Source organism: Coccinella septempunctata, chromosome X (assembly GCF_907165205.1).
Source record: "Coccinella septempunctata chromosome X, icCocSept1.1, whole genome shotgun sequence".
NCBI classification, from domain to species: Eukaryota; Metazoa; Arthropoda; class Insecta; order Coleoptera; family Coccinellidae; genus Coccinella; species Coccinella septempunctata.
The window spans coordinates 13852160-13875659 of NC_058198.1; the positions used below are offsets into that span (position 1 = coordinate 13852160).

At 37.1% G+C, this 23500-nt stretch overlaps 2 protein-coding genes across 4 annotated transcripts in view; one reads left to right on the forward strand and one right to left on the reverse strand.

Moving 5' to 3' along the window:
- The window catches only part of LOC123321869, a 243046-nt gene that overhangs the window by 189723 nt on the left and 29823 nt on the right, over positions 1 to 23500 (reverse strand). The gene's annotated exons all lie outside the window — the stretch shown is intronic.
- On the forward strand, positions 2067 to 20693 carry LOC123321740. Its single transcript, XM_044909475.1, has 9 exons — positions 2067 to 2175; positions 16785 to 16979; positions 17355 to 17909; positions 18191 to 18366; positions 18422 to 18479; positions 18612 to 19423; positions 19470 to 19621; positions 19700 to 19895; positions 20034 to 20693. Exons 1-9 carry the CDS (start codon positions 2067 to 2069, stop codon positions 20691 to 20693), a joined length of 2913 nt encoding a protein of 970 aa, XP_044765410.1.

Consider the following 23500-nt stretch of genomic DNA (forward strand, 5'->3'; position numbering starts at 1 on the left):
GTGTGTGACAGAAAGCTGCCCCAATGAACAAGAGCAGTAGGTAAGTTATTATGATCTCTATTATTGAAATGAAATCTTTTCTCCTTCAACAATTCACAACGTTTTTTCGGAATGTGTGGCTCTATCCAAGGTGGAATAAAAATAAAACGTGTGATGTTTATTACTCGTCCTGAATTTTCTAGGGAAATGCTGGATTCAAGTTATACTTCTGATGGGAACAAGCGAGGGAACAATCCTGATCAGGCAAATTCCTTATCTACACTTACTATATCAGAATGTGAAAATGAAACAAGTAAATTGGAATTCATTGAACCAACTACACACAACATGCCGACCGGAAAGAGGTAAGATTGAGTTAATTCTTTATGAGAAAAGTAATGTTGATTTATGAAGAAATTATTTTTCAATTACCGAACAGAGTCAAATTTACTTCACTTATTCGAGAAAGAGGATGTTGAGATAATTTCACTAGAGTAAAGCAAACCAAATCCCGCACTCATTCGGAATTCTCGCCAACAATAAATATGTCAAATGCGTTCGGTTTATAAGCCGACAATACAGTGAACTTTTCTTTTAGAGTTCACTGCGACAATATTAGTGCTGGCGGTCCAAGTATTGAACGACAATCCCCAGAAGTGTTCGACTGTGTGAACCATATACTTGCTATTGGAACCTATAGGTCTATCGCACACGACCGATAGTCGCTGAACGACTATTTCGTAGGAGGTCAGCGCACATGGACGACAGTCTGCCAATAAAATCGGTGATCAACGCACACGAACGATCATTCAGTCGGTGATTGTAGGAGATGGATAGGAATACGTTGGGATTGAGATGTTTTGCGGTTTATTTGAGGTACCGGATTGATTGAAAAGCCAATTTTATACACTTTTTTAGTGATGCCCACGAGACCAACGAGACGAGACTTTACTACAGTCTCGTCTCGTCTCGCCGATAAGGCACGTCGAGTCTCGTCTCGTTGGCTTCTAGTCTCGTCTCGTCTCGAGTCTCGTTCGAGAGTCTCGTGGTCTCGTCGTTGATAACAGTTTTTAAAAGCGGAATATTTAAATCCAATGATTATAACGCATATTCTAGTTTATCTACCGAGTAATTCTTTACAATTATTTGCTTTTGGAAGTATAATTATAATATTATTTAAAATTTATTCATGGATTTTTGTACTTGTTTCAAGACCTATAAAAGCAAACAAAGCAAAAACTTCCGTCTATCGTTCACTATCAGAAATCTAATATCTAGTTCTAATTCTTTCAAATCTGGCGAATGATTCGAGTGCTTCCCGGAGAAGATTTTCAGATTTTTGGCCTCATTCGACATATTCTGAAGTGGATTTTATAATATCGAAGAAAACTTTTAGAATATCAAAATCGAATTTCGAATTCTCTTTCATATCTTTTCACACATTGAATTTGTTGAGATTTGCATTATAAGAAAAAGAATGTATTCTGTGATCCTGACATCTTCCCCCTTCACAGAAGATAGTAGTGAGGTTAGAAAATTTTTTGTAGAAATGGTGATGAATGCTTTTGTACTTGCTTTTAACATATAATATCATAATCATCCATAACTGTTGACTGATTTCTGTGGACTAAAAATACGAAATAAAACCTGAAAGTGGTGAAATTGGGTTTATGGGTGGGTTTTAATAAATAAATAATAAATAAATAAAACCTGAGATGGAACCGTCCGTGCTATCTTTCAAGAAATTATCAGATGATAACTTCAAACAATGGCGCTTCAACATGCAGATGCTATTGGCAGAAAGGGGTCTTTGGGGTTTTGTATCTCCCGACCAAGAGGATGCTGAGACGCCCCCTGATGAAAAGGCGACTTTCAAGGAGCTAAATCAGTATAGGAAAGACCAACAACGAGCCTTCGCCACAATAGTGCTGGGTTTGGAGGAGGAGCAGAAAGGTCTAGTACAAAATTGCAAGAGTGCGAAAGAGGTATAGGATGTTTTAAGAAGCACCCACGAGCCAGCCTCAAGAGCAAGAATTGCCCAACTGCGACAAACATTCCTCAGCTTGCGATTGGAACCCGGAGAGTCTATGGGTGTGTTCCTGAGCCGAGTGGAGAATGCAGGGTTAGATCTGAAGAATGCAGGTAAGGAGGTGCCGGATGACGAAATAGCATACCATATGATTGGACACCTGCCGAGTGAGTACGAAGTAACAGTTAAATCCTGTTGTGCATTAGACGATAAGAAATTTACTACTCTGAATGTGAAAAAACAATTAATTTCTGAATGGGGTATAATTAATATTGTTAAAGGTAGGGACTCAGAAATCTTAAACGTTAAGACTAGTAATCTTAGTAATAAGAACAATTCTAGTATTAAGAGCAGTTATAGTGATAGTAGAAAAAATCTTGAAACCGGTCACAGGTCATATTTCAGGGGAAAATGCAATAGATGTGGGATAAATATCCCACATAATCATCCATAACTGTTGACTGATTTCTGTGGACTAAAAATACAAAATAAAACCTGAAAGTGGTGAAGTTGGGTTTATTTTCACTCCAAAAATACAACGATCCAACAGAATTTTTATGGGTTCAGTTGTATTCGATTAATTATAATTTGAAACTTTTTGTTATATACATAAACCGTATCACTCATATCGCTCAGTTTATAAACTGTTTGAATGAATTGGGGAAATTTGAGACAACTATTTGAATACATCAATGCGTGAAAGAAACAGAGTCTTTTAAAAATTCCGTATACAGGGTGGTTCGTAAACATTAGGATATATCGGTACTACTATATAACTTTTTGGCGAGATGTAGGATCAAGCTATAAAATTATAATTACGCTCACTTTCTGTATACCTGTTCGTCTGGGTGTATATTTGTGATGTTGACATATCCTTGTGGGCATATCCTGATCCTTTGTGTCGGTGAACCCTCCGATTAACTGCAACCAGCGATACAGGAGTGAAAAGTAGAAAAAAGATAGAATTCTTCCGACACTGGAAGAGCCAGAGTGTTCTTAGCCACCTCATTTTGAAAACACTTGAACCTTTAGTGGCTAAGAACCCTAATAAATTAATCGCGCAGTCTTATGATGACGCAGCTGTAATGTCTGGAAAAGAGAGTGGTGTTCAGGCTAGGATTAAAGAAAAATATCCTGTAGCCCATTTCGTACATTGCTATGCCCATCAATTGAATTCGATAATGAGCCAAGCACCTTCTCAAAATGATGATGCACGTTTATTCTTTGGAAATCTGAGTGAAATTCCAGCATTTTTCTCCAATTATTGTCAACGCGTTGCCCTCCTAGATAGAATAGTGAAAAGAAAAATACCTAGATCTCTTCCTACAAGATGGAATTTTAAAAGTAGAACAGTTATCTCACATAGTGGTGTTCTATCTTCCTAACACTATAATCTTTGGTTGCAATAAAGAAAAAGGAAAAAAATTCATGTCAGTTTAGACAGTGACAGTTTGCTACACCATTTTGTGACAACTGATGGCTGTCGATCGTTTTGATGTGTTCCGCAGGAAAATTTGTACTGTGCTTTGTTTCCAGTTTTATTTTTGAGATCTATGAGGATTATTCTTAAATTCGTGAGTCGGTTTATCTAGCATGATTTGTAGCATACTTACAGTTTGTCATTTTAGCAACTCCTGATGAAGGGACAATTAAAGTCTAGAAAGCTCGAGAGAAAGGAATAACGAATTTTCTTTTATCCTGACTACTATCCCAATACTATGTTACACATATTATACTGAATAGTCAGCAACCTAACCTTACCATATAATATAAAACACAACACAACTCTCCTACATATCTAGTCGTGAATTATTGTCAGAATTAAAGGGAATTCTTCAGAACCCTTCACTGCTACCTCTGGAGTTCCTCAAGGCTCTCACCTTGGCCCTCTTCTATTTATATTATTTATTAATGATGTTGTTGATAATTTAAAGTTTGCTACTGTTTTGATTTCTGCTGATGACATAAAGATTTTTACCGAGGTTGGGTCCTTTTATGACCAAGTTTGTCTACAAAGAGATCTTGAAATCATACACGAATGGTCTTGTGTGAACCAGTTAAAATTAAATTGCTCTAAAGGTTATGTTCTATCTTTTGTGAGAAGAAAAACTAAAAAGACTCTCATTCCAATACTCCAAAATTGTTGACCAGGAGTTATATTTCAAAGTAACTTTGAATTTGACATTCAATTGCTGGGCTTTGTTAGGAGGTCCACTAAGGAATTCAAATCCCATGCCTCCATTGTTCATCTCTATAAATCTCTGATTAGGCCTATTTTATTATGTGACTCGATTATTTGGTCACCAACTAAAGATATTCACCTCACCATTCTGAAATCTGTCCAGCATAAATTCTTTAGGTATTTGGCTTATAAAATGGGTCATGTTTTAGTGTTTTTGAGCATGTTTATACTGAGTTTGATAGATCTCTTAAATTAGAGTCTATAAAGTCTTTGCACATTTATCGAGATCTATATTTTGTAAGAAAAGTTGAAAGCAATCTACAGTGGCGTAACTATAGAGTAGCAGGGTTGGCCAAATGCCGGGCCCCCGACCCAAAAGGGCCCCGGCGGCCTAGGAGGTAGCGAGCTCATAAATAATTTTTTAACCTTGTACCTGAGTATTTTATTCTACTTGAAAAGTATATTTTTTTCATAGTTCTGCTAAGTGAGACAACTAAAGACCATAATACAATTTCAACTCAATCGTTAAGCATTTCAACACATCCTAAACCAAAGCATGCTGATCAATTTTAGAACGCATCCATTGGTTTCTACATTTTTTGTCGCGGTACGTTGGCAACGCGGATGAGGAACACTTAAGGAAATCCCCTTTTTTTTCTATGAGGGCCTTGAGCGCATTAAGTAAGTAAGTAAGTAAGTAAGTAAGTAAGTAAGTTGTGTTCTGTGCTTGAGGGCTCTTTTGATTGCGTATTCATTGTGTGATTGTTTCGACAATTGGTTATTTGTATCTCTGATTTTTCGTATTTGTTGGTTTGTGGCAAAGTAAAGTTGATGGTGAAAGTTAGATATTAAAATGTCTAGTTCCCGAAAATATTTAAGTGGGTGTGAAAAACGAAAGAGAAAGAGGGAAACTGAAGAAAAAAAATGAAAAGCTACCTAAAATTAGCCAGTACTTGAAGAATGATGACTTTAATAATGGAAACTCGAGTGAACAGTGCTCCAAAAGTGAAGAATTGGACCTTCAGTTATGATGCTGTTTTTGCTTTGAAAGTTCGGTTTGTTGAAGTCCAGAAAGCGCTAACGAAAACACTTCTGTTAAACTGCAAAATCAGATTGAAGAAATAAAGCTGTTTCACTCAAGAAGAAGATCGAAAACTGCAATTTTATTATGTTATTGGTTTTCCATTGCATAATTCTACAAACTACCGATGCAGCCTCTAAAGCACTTGGTGTGGGACACCAATCTTTCTAATGCCTTAAAAAAACGTTTGAAAATTTGTCTAGGAGAATTGGAAATTGAATTTGAAAATTTAAAAATTGAAGCAAATAGTGTGGCAGAAACATGGTTCATCACCCCTGAATTTTCTAAAGTGAAGGTAAAACGCCATTTTGATGAGCTTTGCGAAGATGAGCGTCTCCAAGATCCGGAATGTTTGTTCAGAGCAGTGTCACCAGATTCAGTAGAAAACTACTTTTTTAGTAGATTTCTAGGTATTTTTGGTAGGCAGAAATCTGCTGGTATATTCTGGTTTTTGAAATCGACCAGTAAATTGTAGAGTTCTTCTCATAGAGGGCACTGAAATCAGTATTGCGTTCGAGTACTTCCCCGAACTGCGAATTCTCTGTAGTCCCTGTAATCTCTGTAATTTGTGTTTGTGTTGTAGCCTTTGTGCCCTTTGTGTTTTCTAGTTTCTAGCCACGGATACTGTTTGAGTATCCATCCATAGGCAACCTGTTTCTAGTCACGTAAGCGTTTCAACTTTGAAGACCGTTCACCCGGTTCACCGCATTCGTATTTCGCATTACGGCCATTACGCAGTAGTCATTTCGTTTCGATTGCGCTATTTGAAATAATTAAAATGAAAAGAAAATATGAACAGGCCTATAGATCTGAATGGGAACAGAACCCAATATTTTCATCCTGGCTGTGTAAAAAAAAAGGAAACTCAAATGAAGAAACGGCTTTTTGCAAGTCGTGCTATTGTAGCTTGCTTCCTAGATTGGCCTCCATTAAGGAACATTCCCTGACGAAAAAACACCTCAAGAACATAAGTGTTTCTAGCGGACCTTCAAAGGTAGGTTCTATAAAAATATTTAATATTTCAACATAATCCTTGTGATGCGGGGTGAGGATCAGTCGATAAAAATCGCATGTACAAAAGTTTCAATTTTTTTTCAGATAAATACATTCTTCAAAAAGTCAACTATTTCGCAAGAGACAAAAAAAGCGGAAATAAAAATGGTAGCTTTTCTTCTTGAGCATAATCTTCCGTTTCGGGTGATGGATCATCTAACTGACGTTGTAAAAGAGGCATTCCACGATTCCGAGATAGCCAAAAATTTTGCTTGCAAAAGAACAAAATCTGCAGCGGTTTCGTTCAACGTTATTGGCCATCATTTTGAAAAACTTATGTTGGAAGATGTGAAATCGAGTAATGTATACTCAATAATTATTGATGAGAGTACTGATATAACCACCACAAAGGTTCTTGCTATTGCGATTAAATATTTTTCGGAGGAGCATCAGTCGGTCCAAACAAGATTCCTCTGTTCTATTGATGTACAGGGTGAGTCGGCGCAGAATTTATTTGATGCCCTGCATTCTGCACTTGCTGCTAGAAACATATGTTTTAAAAATATGATTGGATTTGCTGCCGACACCACCAATGTTATGTTTGGTGAAAAAGCTGGCATTGTGAGTAAAATTCATGCCCATAAGGCTAGTTGTATTTTTATGTTGTGTGTTCGCCATTCAATTGCCTTGTCTGTGAGTTATGCTTGTAAATTGTTTCCCAGAAGCATTGACCAGATGGTTAGGGATGTTTATAATTATTTCTCACAGAGTTCAAAAAGGCAAAGAGAGTTCGCAGAATTTCAAAATTTCATGGACCTAGAAAAACATAAAATTTTGAGACATTATGACATTCGTTGGCTTATATAGTTGTGTTAAGATAAATATTGGAGCAATGGTCTGCTTTGAAATTATTTTTTCAGGGTCAATATTTAGAAGACAAACGGCATAATGGATCCTTGAAATTGATTTTGAAATTATATTTTTATTTTTCAGATTTTATATTACCTATGACAGATAAATTTAATTCAATATTTCAAGGAGATTATCCAGTAGTCCATAGAATTCATAGAGATATGACCGATCTATTTAAATCAATATTAGGGTGTTACATGAAAGCGGATTATATTAACACAGTGTCCATTGTCGAAATTGACCCTAAAAATAATTTGTTTATGCTTCCAGTTGAGAGAATATATTTGGGAATAAATGTTGCAAAACATCTCAATGATTTGAGAGATAATGGCAGGATATCTGTGGAAATAGAAAAAGATTTTTTGAACAAATGTCAATTATTTCTAATTGAACTTTGTAGACAATTGAAATCAAGATTACCTACAAATGACATATTCAAAACCTCATCTTTTTTAGATCCACAGGTAGCTTGTTACTATGAGTTCCATTTATCTCTGTTCATTATTCGAGAGGTTTCCCAATTTAATTTCTCAACATTATGCACAGTCCATTGACAATGAATTTAGATTGTTGAAATTAGATTCAGAAGTAATTAATTTATTATCGAATTCTAATAATGAGACAGCAATGATTAATGTGGAAAATTTTTGGGTAGGTGTTGGTAGCATAATGAATATCCAACAGCAGCCAAAATATCCAAATATTTCTGCTTTTGCGAAAAAATCATGGTGCCTGCCCTTTTCGAATGCTAAATGCGAAAAAAATTTTTCAGCCATTAATCGGATTAAAACCAAGGACCGAAACAGATTCCTAAATAAAAATATAGCATCAATATTGCATGCTAAAGAAGGCTTGAAAGAAGTCGGTGGTTGTTGTGTTTTTCAACCAACTAACAGTATGCTAGACTCAATGGCAGATAGCATTCTGTACAAAAATATTTCGAAGGATGATTTGGCTGATACTGAATAAAATGTATTATGTTTCTTGTTTTCTAGTTTATTTTTTATATTCATTCGAATGTTTATTGTGATTTTTATTTTTAGTTAGTTATTTTTCATTGAGAGAGTTCCTTTTTTGTAATAAAACAACTGTGATACTGTGATATAGTTTTATGGTTGTCAGTTGTTCATCAATAAAAATACCATTTTGCTAAAATTTTCTCCTGTTCTTTTATTTTTTCATGTTTATAATCAAAATTCTCAATACAAATCTTTCATTCTCAATCTCGTACTAGAAATCCCTATTTAAATGTTGACACATCAATGATTAATGAAGTCAAACCTAATAGAATACTCTATACAGAGCTCTATATTCGATAATAGAGTTCCTTTTAGGAACTATTTGATAGTGGAAAGGAGCGCCATCTACAAAATCTCTTCTGAAACTTCAACAGTAGATTTTTCGTAGTTTTCAAAATGAGGTTGGTAGATTTTTGGTAGATTTCTATATCAAGTTCAGTAGATATTGCTCACGCCAACCTGGTCACGCTGGTTCAGAGTGAACATATTTTATCGAGTATTGGACATCATTATTAATCAACTGAAATCGCATTTCCTTCCGATGAAAGAAATTGTTTCAAATTTCAGTATTTTGCAGCCTTCAACTTTATGAGTTTCAAATGACACTAATCTTTTAAAAAAAGCTCTAGATTGTTGATATATATGAAAAAGAGATATCTGATTCATTTGCCAGGGAAATTTTTCTCAGTTGTCGGTCCACTTTCAGAGACGAAATAGAAAAGTCTTCGTGTGTTAGAGAACTTGCTGATTTATTAATAATGAGAAATCTTTTTATGTACTGCAGCTTTCCTGAAGTTTGCACTGCATTGATGGTGTTTCTTATAATTCCTGTGACTGCAGCTAGTGCAGAATGATCATTTTCACAAGACAGGTTATGTAACTATTCTGTCTATTGAAAATTCTATGGCCCGATTTTTAAACTTTGATGATGTTATAGACACTTTTGAGGAACAGAAAGTTCGAAGAAAAGATTTTTTCTCGATAAGCATCATATTGAGTTGTTATAATTATTTCCTTCACCGAAAATCTAGCAAATAGAAGATGAATGTGAAGTCTTCAATCCGCATTGGTCTAGCGTGGGGACTATAGCCCATTTCCTCCCCCCTTATGGTGATTTTATGCAAAGTTACTGAGAACTGTTACCTAAGAAAGGAACCAACCTAATTGGCAGATGACGTGCACGTGTTTGCCATCTACCCATTAGATTGGTCCCTTTCTTAGGTATTAGTTCTTAGTACCTCTTCACCATAAGAGGCCTATGCCCAACAGTAGGACGTAGCTGGTGATTGTGAATGAATGTAAATGTATAAACTCTGGAAAATAAATTTGCTATTAGTGTTGGATAATTGCTTGAGTGGTTTGTTTAAATTAATCTGAGTAAAACGTGACGATTTTACTCGAAGGGCCCCATCAAAAGAATTTGCCACTGGCCCCAGATGGTATAGTTACGCCACTGGCAATCTAGTAAATTGTGTCATGATTTCAGCTATGTTTAATCAACGTGATGTGCGTTCGTTTAGGCGCTGGTCTCCCTCACCCGCTGCCCGCTACCGACGACGTGCGGCTAACGTCATAAGCTGCATTCACAATCAATTCGCGGGCCGAAGTGCACTTCGGCACGAAATTTACCATTCGCAATCATCTTGGAACCAAATACTCAAATGAATCAAAAATGTAACTGATCAAAACATAAGCATCAGCATCATCCATAGCCGGCACGAAATTCCTTTCCGAAGTGGTAGTTTGCAACTTGCAAGTAATTTTGTCTTGAATTTCATTGTGAATGGTAACAGAGAACGCCATCTGCTAAGCTTCCGTGCCGAAGTGCACTTCGGCCCGTGAATTGATTGTGAATGTAGCTATACGGGAACGCTGGCGGTCGCTGACAACGGGCGCATGGTCTCTCTGAAATGCCTTTCGCATTCTACATGCGCGCTGCAACACTAGGCTACTATGTATAAGAGTGTGTTTCAAGATGAATGTAGAATTCGAGTAGAATTACTTACTTGTTTGATTTTTGGGGAAGAAGACGATGAACTATTGGCTTTGTCAACAAAGAGGCAAAAAACGGATACAATGTTCCAGAACAGGAAAAAGGAAGGCACTTTTTACGGTTTGTATAACTGTATTAAGTGCAATGATACAAAATTTAATGAATTTTCTCGGCTTTCCCAAGAACAATTCGCAAAAACATTAAGTTTAATTGAACATGAAATCACAAAACCTCCAACCATTAGATGCCCACGGCCTATTTCACCCTCTAAAAAACATTATGCTTGAGTACATTACTTTTATAGTCACAATGTGAGGCATGTATAGTGCAAGATAACATTCTATTAACTGAATCAGCATTTCGTACTTTTTCTTATTAAAAAAACTCATTTTTCCCTCTGACGTCCACCCGTCACTATGCTATTGAATCAATCCAACCGTCGCGTGCGACGTGTGACCTTCGCCAGCCGCGACTGAACGTCGCACGCGACGTTTCAGGGAGACCGTGCCCGTAGTTTTCCAAATATAGCATTCACACGTTGACGGCGGCGGGTCCGCGTACGTCGTCGGTCACGGGCAGCGGGTGTTCGGGGAGACCAGCGCCTTAGAGTGGTTAAGGAAGACACTGCACATAGAAATTTTATTTATTATTCATCTGTACCACGTTTGCGGCGCGAATGGAATAAACTTGTTATTCCTTCAGGAATTGATAACAATACATTTCTGGGTATGTTCAAGAAAAAACTTAAAACAGCTTGTTAATAGATACCATTAATATTGTTGAATTTTGTACAAGTTGTCAAAGATGAATATTTATTTTTATACACATATTTATATATGTATATGGTGCCAAGAATTTTGTTACTACATTTTGTGTTAAAGGGGGTTCGCTCCGCAATAAAATAAAATAAAATAAATATTGGTAGGTTTTTGATGAATTATTCTGAATTGATGGAATTATTGAAATTTCCAGCAATTTTTGGACCACGAAAGAAGCCATATATTTAAAAATCTGTTATTTGATTCGATTGATCAAATTGAATGTGTTAAATTATTAAACGACAATCGATGAATGCCCAAAATGCGAGCTTTTCCATTGGGACAAAATATAAATGCTTTCTAAAAATTATCCTCAGTTGAAGAATTACATAGTATTCCGATTGTAATGTTGTAATTTTTCAACCTTTTGATGAATATGAAGATTTGGGTTATTTGGGTTTCTAGGTTTTATTTACGTTTCCTGTATGTATGATTACAACAACCTATTTCAAGATAACCTCGAATATTAAGTGCTCTAAAACAATGTGATATTCTTTTCATTGATATGTTTTTTTTTTAATTATAGCTGCTCCTGATAAAGGACTGAAATAGTCCGAAAGCTCGAGCTAAAGAAAGAAGAGTACACTGTTTGTGTTTTTTTTGACTGCAACCCAAATAACCCAAATCCGAATAAATCAGAATAGTCGACCAGATCATGGACAAATAAAGTTCTGTTTATTTCTCCAACTCTATGACTTTTTCACTCTATGGAACTGGGGATTGGAGGATTGGCCGGATTTGGGAAGTCCCGATCCCGGTAACAGAATTTTAATAGCTTTATTGAAAGTATTACGCCATTACGAAAAGTTTACAGATTTTGAGATTTATTTATATTTATATATTTATAAGTTCAAGTGAAAAAGATTCTCAAGGGTAAAATATTTATGCATATTTATTAATTAAATGAGTGACTTTGGCGCAACAAATATTAATTATGTATTTTGTATCATATTTTAAGATTCTCCATAATAGTGGACAATTCGTCGAAAGCTTCTTCTAGTTCTGGTGGTGTGAAAAACAATACACCGACAAAAAAGAAAATATCGTGACAAGTTAAGTGAAGACGAAAAACAAAAAGTTTTCAAGAGAAATTTTCATTCAAATTAGAAAAATGAGGAAGAATTCAAAGGTTAAGCATTAATAAAACCGAAATGAGTTTATATTTCGAATTGGTTTGATTTTACAGGGTGGCTCACTGAAGTACGAAATGAAGACACAAAATTCAAGTGTCAGTTGTGTAATGTTATACTTTCACTTAGAGCTGGAAAACAGGAAATCATCAGACATGCTAATTCTAAAAACAAACTCAAATTATACTAGATGCTTTGAATTGTAGCGAGAAAAAGGCATACCTATTATTCCTAAAATATGTTTTGAATTTTCTCAATTCTTTTAATGCGCTCTTTCAGTCCAAAACAGTCCGTATACATCAATAAGCAGTGGAAAGCAGACGTATTTTTTTCAAATTTTGTAACAATTTCATCAAAATGAATCAAACTGAAATTAATGTTAATTGTAATCTCCCCAGTTTTTGTCGATACATGGAAGGTTTATTTAGGGCCTGACGTGAAAAATGTATTTCAAATTTAGAACAAAATGTGCAGGAGAAAATCAGATTAAAATGTTTAGAATTTTATCAGTTTGTTGCAGAGAAATGCAGAACCGTTTACCAATGCAAAATAATTTTTTTAATCAATTAGTGTTTATAATACCAAAGATTGCTTTGGCATTAGAACGGCCTGAGGAATGCCAACAACTTTTGGCGGTAATTGCAAAGTTTAAGCCAATTATAGACAACAAAGAAATTGAAATTGAAGCAGAGTGGCGAAATATTCAATTTCACTTCAGTGATGAAGAGAAAGTTGAATTGTTGGAGTTGCCTGTTTCTACATTTTGGCAAAAAATTAAGGAAACCAAAGATTTCAAAGACGAAAGTTTGTTTTTTCAATATTGCCACTTTGGCAATATTCGTACTTTCGCTGCCATATTCGAATGCAGGAGCTGAAAGAGTGTTTTCAATAATGAATGACGTGAAAACAAAAAAACGGAACAGACTTCAAGAAAACACACTGAATTTTCTCTGTGTATTGTGTAGCCATTTTCAGGATACAGGTACAAATTCAGCAAAAATGTCTGTCACCGAAAAACATCTAAATTTGATTAAATCAAAAAGTTTATATTCCTAGATATTTGTTATACATGTTGTAAGTTTTTTTTGTTCTGCCTATAAAATCAATAGGTAATTTTTTTTTATTTTTTATCTGTTTATTATTAAAAAGTTTATTAAGTTTTATTTTTTTTTGTTAAGTACGTAACCTCTACCTACTTCAGAAATCAGAAGTTTTTTTGGTCTTAGCAAAGTTTATGGAATATAAAATAATCATTGATGAATATTTTTTAACGACATTGGCCCTTACTAATGCTGGGTTGGTACTCCCAAGTGACGTTACACACCACTGCAGAAATATGCAGAAGTCCTGAGGACAAATTGAAGGAAATTGATATAAAGAATCTGGCAACTCGTGGCTATTGAAACTCATTGGAACCTTAATGTTGTGATGGTAACAAAATAATTATTAGTTATCTCCACTTGATTGCTATTTTATGATGATTTTGTTCTATGATTGTATGTAGAGATGAGCAGATGTCGAGATAATAAAAAAGTAAGTCTTTATGCAGCAACCGGTGTGTTTTATTAGGTTATGGGCCCAGTCTCAAATTTTTCGAATATATTCTAGTTTTCTCGTACAGTGAATTGAAAATTCATAAAAACTGTTCAAAAGCTTTGAATATTCGTTTTTAGACTATATTTGGTCGTACTTTCGTGACTTTCAATCAGTTACCACGTTGACAGTGCGCGTACTTTTTCAATATGGCCGGAAGTTACATCGTTAACGTGCCTAAACTGAAAGGACGTGAAAACCATGATGGGTGGGCGTTTGCAGCCGAAAATTTCTTGATGTTAGAAGGAGCAGACATTCATAAATTGGAGTCACCTGTTCAGACGACTCCATCTGATCCAACTGTTTCAGCTGTTCCATCGGAAGATTCTGACAGTGAAAAAAAGCGAAAGCTAAGTCGATCATGACGATTGATTCATCGTTTTATGTGCATATCAAGAATGAGCAAACAGTGCGAGGTGTGTGGAATCGTTTGAAAGCCCTTTATGATGATTCCGGTTTCACACGAGGCATCAGTCTACTTCGTCAGCTAATTTCAATACGCCTTGAAGATTGTGAATCCCCATTGATTCACAATCTTCCAGGCATATGTTACACAAATGGTCGACGCTGCACAGAAACTCAAAGGTACCGGTTTTCAAATCACAGAAGAATGGATTGGTTCGTTGTTATTAGCAGGTTTGACCGAGAAATTTGCGCCGATGATAATGGCCATAGAACATTCAGGACAGACGCCATCAAATCAAAATTATTGGATATGAGCTCGGAAGTTAGCAGACCTGGAAGAAATAGTGCATTTTTGTCAGGAGGTTGGCAACAGCGACCTAACAAGAAGACTGGTTATCCTGCGCATGTCCCAAAGATGAAAATGTCATTTCCGCCACCTTCAAGTTCTGTCAATGTCAAAAAAATTAGATGTTACAAATGTAAACAGCTTGGTCATTATATGAACAAGTGTCCGAACAACATTAATACACAGATTAAACGTGAAAGCAACGCATTCAGTGCAGTATTCATGAATGGAACTTTCGGAAAATCTGAAAAGTAATCAGTGAACCGTGTCCGACTGAATCACCAGTACAACTGAGTTTGGCCGAGTATCTAAACAGATAGTTTAAGCAGAGTTGAGGTTCCCAAAACACAGGACACTCATATCGATCAAAAAGAGGACAACTAGGTTCCACCCGAAGGTCTCAAGCAGACGATTGAAGTATACTTTGAACTGTCTACAACCTGCAATAAATCTAAAAGGCTAAAGGATATAAGGTCAGAAAATTCCATTTACTCATACAGCGGTTCCGAGCTAGGAACGTGAAAAAACCCAGTTTCTAGAAACACTGATGTTTTTGCTCAAATAATGTAAATAATTGCTCAATAGTTGGTTTGACTGTAAATATAATTGTTACGAGTTAAATTAACCGTCTTTCATTATCCTTGCAATACGATCTCTACCAAGTTACATTTCTAGACTCCGCAATTCTGCGTAACCAGTGACAAGGTAGCTCACTGTTCTTCTCTAAGCGAGTGAAGATTATTATTCTAATATTGCGTTCGCAACAAATGGTCCTTCGGGCCGGATCTAGAATTGTGACTTAGGAAGAATTTGCAAGATTACAAATTGTGATTTCTAGGTGATTACCTCTTTCGTGTCTTTCTTCTAACTGCTTTTTTGTATTTGATTGCATGTAATTCTATGTTCTTATCTTCATCGAAAATGGAAGATATATCTTATAACAATTTGAAATCCAAACGTACCATATTCAAGTCTAAAATAACTAGGGTTAGCAATTGGGTTGAACAAAATTTACAGACAGAATTGAATCCCAAGGTTTTTAAGCGATATCTTGAATCATTAGAGTCTGCTTTTGATAATTATGAAGGTGTTCAAAATGCAATTGAACTCCTACCAGATTCTGAAAATTTCGATGACGAAAATCGTGTAGAGATAGCAACAAAATTCCACAATATTGCTGGAAAAATTGAACTTCAAATCGAAAAAATGTCTAGCCTAATCAGTAAATCTACTCCTCAAGGAAATTTAAAATCTCTCCCTCGGGGTCATTGTAATGTAAATTTACCCCAAATTAATATAAAACCGTTTAAGGGCGATGCTTCTGAATGGACTTCGTTTTTGCAGTTGTTCGAAACTTTAATTGTTGATAATTCTTCCCTTTCTGAAATTCAAAGATTTGTTTATTTAAGAATGTCATTGCGAGATGAGCCACTCAAGCTTATTGAGGGATTAGCGGTAACTCATGCGAATTTTAAGATTGCTTTAGAAATTCTGAAAAAAAGGTACGAAAATAAATCAACTGTTATCAATGCTCATTTTAATTCATTGTTGGAAACAACACCCATGACCAAATGTAATGCTTCGAATTTAAGAGAATTTGTCACAAATTGTAAAAAAACCTGGGATTCTTTACATAACCTAGGATATTCGGACTCAGAACTATTAGAATTCTTTTTGATCTATGTGTTGGGCAAAAAGATTGATTTAAATACACGAAGAGCATTCGAATCTGAAAGGGATATGGACCAACTCCCGTCATTGAATCAGTTTTTTGAATTCATTGAGAAAAGATTTAGTTTTTGAAAATTTAAGTAGCACTGAGACAATACCAGTTTATAAAAATCCGAAATCTCAAATGAAAACGTCTCTTCATGTTTCAAACAGTCAAGTTACTTCAAATTCACCGCCTTGTTCATTTTGTAATGACCATTTTCACAGAATTTATGCTTGTAATAAGTTCAAAGGTATACCTCTTTCTGAAAGGAGGCAGTTCGTTAACTCCAAACAACTCTGCTTCAACTGTCTTGGTAAGGGTCATCAAATTTCGCAATGTAGTTCTAAAAGATGTTGCACCGTGTGTTCAAAAAAAACATCACTCTCTTCTTCACCCCAGTCAGGGCCCACTGTCTACGAACTCCCAAAATACCTCTCCAACAGAGCGTTATGTCGAAGCAACAAGTCCATCTCGACACAATGCAGGTGCTGGACCTCTGTCCCAGTTCGCATCTGGATCTCAACCTAAAGGTCAATAAAGAGCCTTGCAGCAAGGCAGCAGTAGTTCTCAGGATTCTCATTCATTTTCAGGTGTTTCTACAAGAAACAATCACGTCCTTCTGGCCACTGCTTGTGTTTCCTTATACAACTCGCAAGGTCATAAAATCAAGGCCAAGGCCATTCTGGATAACGGGTCCCAAAATTCCTTTGTTACTGAAGGTTTAATCGAGAAATTAGGTTATGTGCCTTACAACCACTCTACCATAGTTTCCGGAATTGGGTTGAGTAATATTCATTCAACCAAAATGATTGATCTTACCTTCTTTTCTAATGTTCATTCACACCAGAAGTTTAGAGCAACCTGCGCACTTCTTCCGACAATAACATGTCAACTCCCACAGTTCAAGGTAAATGTTTCTCAGTGGAATATCCCCAGTGAGTTGCCACTGGCAGATCCTACGTCTACCCAACCATCTGACATCGATATACTCATAGGTGCAGATGTGTATTAGAAGATTTTGTCTCAAGGTATCATTCCTTTGGGGAGGAATCTTCCTTCTCTTATCAACACACATTTGGGATGGGTGATTGGAGGTTTTTTTCCCACCCACCAAAAAGGAAAAATGCAGCAGCACTCATTTCTGAGCCTAACTCTTCCAGCAGAGAATGTGCATCCCAGAATTTCCCTACTGATTCAGACAGCAGCGGAGGATGAATTGGAACAACAAGTCTCTAGGTTTTGGAAACTGGAAGAAGTCGCCAAGGCAGAATCCCTCTCTCCATATGATGAAGCAGCTGGAAGTTTGTTCTTACAAACAACAAAGGTTTTGAAGGATGGCAGGTTTCAAGTTAACCTACCATTAAAATCTCAGAGCGAGAACCTCAAGTTAGGTGATTCTTTCGCTATCGCACGAAGAAGGTTTGACAACCTAGAAAAAAGGTTCATCCGAGATCTTTTGTATTATGCAGAGTACAAAAAATTCGTTAATGAATATGTTTCCCTCGGGCATGGTAAGGTCGTCCCCCTCTCCCTGACAAATGAATTATCACAGCCTAAATATCTTCTTCCCCACCATGCTGTCTTCAAGGAAGATAGTGTGTCCACAAAAGTGCGGGTCGTCTTTGATGGTTCTTGTAAAAGCTCTTCTGGTATTTCCCTGAACGATATACTTCTAACTGGTTATCAAGTACAACCAGATCTCTTCGATATCCTGTGTAGGTTTAGGTCTTACAAATTTGTTCTCACATCGGATATTATAAAAATGTTAGGCAAATTCAAGTTAATCCTACTCAAAGGTTTCTTCTGAATATTCTTTGGCGTGACAAGCCACAGGAAGAATTGAAGTGTATAGAATTCTCTACTGTGACTTATGGCACAAACTGTGCTTCGTTTCTTGCCACTAGAGTATTGAAGGAGGCCTCCATTCAAAATGCTTCAAGATTTCCCATGGCTGCTGAAGTCCTCAAATACCAAACTTATGTCGATGATGTTCTAGGGCGAACAGACGATATTACGGAATTGGATCATCTATATTTCCAACTCAATTCTCTTCTTACTTCTCATGGCTTCAAATTGCACAAGTGGTGTTCGAATTCTAGACAGTTTTTGAACAAATTCTCTGAAGAAGTTACAACAGAAAGAGATTTCAACTTGGAAAATGTTTCTAGCAAGGTATTGGGTCTGAAATGGAAACCAGATGCTGACTCGTTTGGTATTTCTATTCCAGTTTAATCCCTCGCAGTGCTATGATCCTCTTGGGTTTCTGTCGCCTCTAATAGTCAGAGGTAAGCTTCTTATACAGAGAATCTGGAGCAGCTAAATAGACTGGGACACTCCTGTCATCGACCAGTCTCTTCTTCAAGATAATGACTTCAATTTATTGAAAAATTTGAATATTCCCAGGTATTTCTTCCTAGGCAAAACTGTGAAACTAATAGAGTTTCATGGATTCGCAGATGCCAGCTTGAGGGCTTATGCAGCTTGTGTCTATATTCGGACAGTATATATAGATAACACGGTCTCGTGTTTCCTGATTTCTTCTAAGTCCAGAGTAGCCCCTCTCAAAACTGTCACCTTACCCAGACTGGAGCTGTGTGCGATGCTCCTTCTTGCACAGTTGACAGACAAACTGTTGAACATATTCAAAACTCGATTTCATGTCGACTCTGTGGTTCTCTGGTCTGAAATAGCTCTTAATTGGATAAAATCTCACTCTTCTCGGAATATCTTTGTCGCCAACAGAGTGGCACAAATTCAGGAACTGACTAAAAATTTCACTTGGTGCCATGTTCGATCAGAGAATAATCCTGCTGATCTTCCTTCTCGAGGTGTTCTTAAATCGGACCTCCTCCACATGCAGCTCTGGTGGAATGGCCCAGAGTTTCTTTCGGACTCAGCTTGGAAATATTCAGATATGTCAGAAATAGAGGTTCCGGTAATGGAAGTTCCGGAAGAAAGAAAATTGGTTCTCGTGTCTTCCATCATGTCGTATCAAAACAATTATTGGGACTCCTGGTTTAACAAGTACTCTTCCTTCTCAAGGCTACAAAGAGTGATAGCTTATTGTCTTCGTTTTCATCATAACGTCAGGAGTGATGACAAATGGTATGGCTCTCTTCAAGTACATGAGCTGAATGCAGCTCTCAAACTTGTGGTGAAGGTGCTCCAGCACATTCATTTCCACAAGGAAATCCAGGATTCAAAGAACCAGAAACCTCTACGTGATAAAGTTAGCTAAACTGAATATCTTTCTTGATGAACACGAAATTCTACAGGTTGGTGGAAGACTTGAAAATGCAGAAATTCCTTATGATCAGAAGCATCCTATGTTGTTACCTCCTCGCAACTATGTAGTGTCTCTCATGCTTAAACAGAAGCATGAATCTCTAGGTCATGCAGGTGCTCAGAATGTTTTGTCAAACTTCAGGTTGAGATTCTGGCCACTCGATGGTCTCCGAGAGGTAAAAAGGATCTCAAGGAATTGTATCTTGTGTTATCGTTTTAGAGCACAGCCTACTCATCAGTTGATGGCAGACTTACCAAGAGACAGAGTATTAGAATCACGCTGTTTCAGTCGAGTTGGAGTGGATTATGGTGGTCCATTTGTCATCAAATCTTCGAACTTGAGAAAGGCACCACTAGTTAAGGCATACATAGCGGTCTTTGTATGTATGAGCACAAAGGCTGTTCACTTAGAAATGGTAACAAATTTGTCTGCTGAGCAATTCATCATGACTTTGAAAAGATTCATTGCCCGAAGAGGAAATCCTTCTACCATATACAGCGATAATGGTACGAGTTTTGTCGGAGCAAGAAATCAGTTATATGATCTTTTCTAGGTATTTAAAAACGGCAAATTACAAGAATCCATAAAAGAATTTGCATCTCAAAATGAGATAGAATTTAAGTTCATACCCCCCAGAAGTCCTCATTGGGGTGGTGTCTGGGAAGCAGCAGTTAAAAGCACAAAGCATCACCTAAAAAGATTGATTGGTGAAGCACACTTTACGTTCGAGGAATTTTACACGGTGTTAGTTCAGATAGAGTCTATTCTGAATTCACGTCCTCTCTGTCCCTTATCAAACGATTCCAATGATGTTCAAATATTAACACCTGGACATTTTCTGATTGGAGCGAGCTTGACTGCCCCTTCAGAAAGGGACGTAACAAAGATCAAAGAAAATCGACTGACACGTTGGCAGAGAATTAGCAAAGTGACCCAAACCTTCTGGAATAGATGGAGAGTTGATTACCTCAACAGACTGCAGAATCGCCCAAAGTGGTTTCATCCTGTTCCAGAATTGCAAATAGGCTCCTTAGTCCTTCTGAAGGACGAGGAAACCCCACCTTTAAAATGGCCATTGGCCAGAGTGCTGGAAGTTTTTCCGGGAACCTGCTTCCCAAATATGCCCATATATGGTAATGAGCTGAATCCGCAAAGATCATTGGTTGTCACACATGTGACGCAAAACTTCCCTACACGCTCTTCCAAGGGATGAACCGCGGTACCCACGCCACATTAGCCGAGAATTACTCAAGAAACAAAGGCGTTCGACCCAAGCACCACAGGGGTGCAGTTTTGTTGGCATTCCCTCTCATTTAGTTTTGTTCTTCTCTCGTTGTCTCGTTAAAAAGTCCTCAAAACCGTGATAAGCAGTGTGTTTCGCTTATCATCATATTTTATCCTTACTAGTGAAAAGTAATCAGTGAACCGTGTCCGACTGAATCACCAGTACAACTGAGTTTGGCCGAGTATCTAAACAGATAGTTTAAGCAGAGTTGAGGTTCCCAAAACACAGGACACTCATATCGATCAAAAAGAGGACAACTAGGTTCCACCCGAAGGTCTCAAGCAGACGATTGAAGTATACTTTGAATTGCCTGCAACCTGCAATAAATCTAAGGCTAAAGGATATAAGGTCAGAAAATTCCATTTACTCATACAGCGGTTCCGAGCTAGGAACGTGAAAAAACCCAGTTTCTAGAAACACTGATGTTTTTGCTCAAATAATGCTGGAAATAATTGCTCATTGGTTTGTTTGATTGTAAATATAATTGTTACGAGTTAAATTAACCGTCTTTCATTATCCTTGCAATACGATCTCTACCAAGTTACATTTCTAGACTCCGCAATCTTGCGTAACCAGTAACAAGGTAGCTCACTGTTCTTCCTTAACGAGTGAAGATTATTATTCCAATCTTGCGTTCGCAACAGATAGGAAAAGCAAATTTGGTGAATGGAATGTACAAGATGAATCTCAAGAACTCTGAATGTTTGTTTACAAGTTCTGTAGCAGATGAAACTGCTGAGATATGGCATTGAAGAATGGGTCACATAAATAGTAGGGACTTAAATCGTATGAAGAATGGCGTGTTGGAGGGAATCTCTTTTCCTGATAGAGCTGAAGTCGATATATCTAAATGCATCATATGCTGTGAAGGGAAGCAGTCAAGATTGCCTTTCCCGCATCAAGGAACAACAGGTGTGAAAATGTTTTAGAACTTGTTCATGCTGATTTGTGTGGACCTATGAAACAGATCTCAATTGGATTAGCAAAATATTTTCTGCTTTTTGTCTATGATTACAGCAGAATGGCATTTGTTTACTTTCTTAAGGCCAAAAATCAAGTCTTCAAGTATTTCAAAGAGTTTAAAGCTCTAGTTGAAACACAGACAGACAGAAAACTCTGAAAGTATTGAGAACGAATAATGGTGGAGAATTTTGTTCCTCAGAATTTGAACATTTTCTGAAGAAAAATGGTATTGTGCATCAAACCACAAACCCTCATACCCCTGAACAAACTGGTTTATGTGAAAGGCTCAACAGAACTGTGGTGGGGAGAGCTAGGTGACTTTTGTTTGAGGCTAATATGGAAAAGATTTTTTGGGCTGAAGCAGCCAATACTGCAGTCTACTTACGAAACAGATCATTGGCTTCAGGATTACATAAAACACCTTATGAGCTATGGAATGGCAGAAAGCCAGATCTCAGTCACATTCGGATATTCGGAAGTCCAACTATGGTTCATGTGCCCAAGGCTAGAAGAACAAAATGCGAGACAAAATGGGACAGAAAAGCTGAAGAGCACATCTTGGTCGGATATCTAGAAAACACTGAAGGCTACAGACTATACAATCCAAAAACAAGAAGAATCGTTACCAGCAGAGATATTGTTGTTATGGAGAAAGGAAAAAACACAGATATAATACATGCAGTGGTGGAAGAAAAAGAAATTACCCCTACCGATGATTCAATTGTAAGTACAGACTTAATAGATGATCCCACTTGTGTTCCAGACGGTTCCAGATGATAGCATAAATGCTACAAGCTCTGAAGAATCGAGTGATGGTGATTCCATTCTAGATGAGGTGAACGATCTGTCTGAGAGAGAGAAGCGTAGCAGAAAGCCGCCAGAAAGATTTGGGTATAGCAACTTTTGCCAGAGAAAAGGGAAGTACTTGAAAATGAGAGCAGTCTTACCTACGAAGATGTAATGAAAGGTTCAGAACGAGATAACTGGTGCAAAGCAATGGTGGAGGAACTGCAGTCATTTCATCAAAATGAAGCCTGGGAGGTGGTCGACAAACCAAGTGAGGGGAAGATAGTGCAGTGTAAGTGGGTGCATAAAAAGAAGTTAAACAATGACAATACAGTGCGATATCGGGCGAGACTAGTGGCCAAGGGCTTTACGCAAAGGGAGGGCATTGACAATAAGGAAACTTTTTCTCCTGTTCTGAAATATTCAACTTTGAAACTGTTGTTTGCTGTTAGTGTGAAACTTTATCTTGATGTAACCCATTTAGATGTAGATACCGCATTTTTGAATGGTTATCTATAGTCTATCCAAATCCGAGAGGCCAGCGTAAACAAACTGACTAACGCGTGATCTTATTTAAGGTACTCCTCTTATTGGTCAAAGCTTCAGGAACGCCATGTTTGCAGGTGGGAGTAATGCAGTACCGCATTACGTTTGATTCATTGATTGTATGCGAATTGTTGTGCAGAACTGCAGAGATCATTCATTGCTTTTTCTTTCGTAAATTGGTTTATAGTTGTAGCAAGTTATTCAAGTTACAAGCATTTAAGATAATGTCAAGTACTGATACTGCTGAGGAATCGCGTGTTGACTTAAGTCCTCCAAAAAAGAGACGTCTGAAACGACACTTCAGTGCCGAGATAAAAGATATGATTTTGAATACTTATAAAATTGAGATTATTCAAAATGCAGGAATGTGTTTAAAGGACGTAGAACTCCGAGTTGCTGAGAGACTTGGCATTGGAGCTCGAAGTGTTAGGAGAATTATT

Coding starts and splice junctions, on each gene's coding strand:
- LOC123321740 (XM_044909475.1), top strand. CDS start 2,067: ATGGGTGTGTTCCTGAGCCGAGTGGAGAATGCAGGGTTAGATCTGAAG. Junction 17,910..18,190: donor AGATCTCTTCGATATCCTGT/GTAGGTTTAGGT, acceptor ATGATGTTCTAG/GGCGAACAGACGATATTACG. Junction 18,480..18,611: donor GTCGCCTCTAATAGTCAGAG/GTAAGCTTCTTA, acceptor ATTTCTTCCTAG/GCAAAACTGTGAAACTAATA.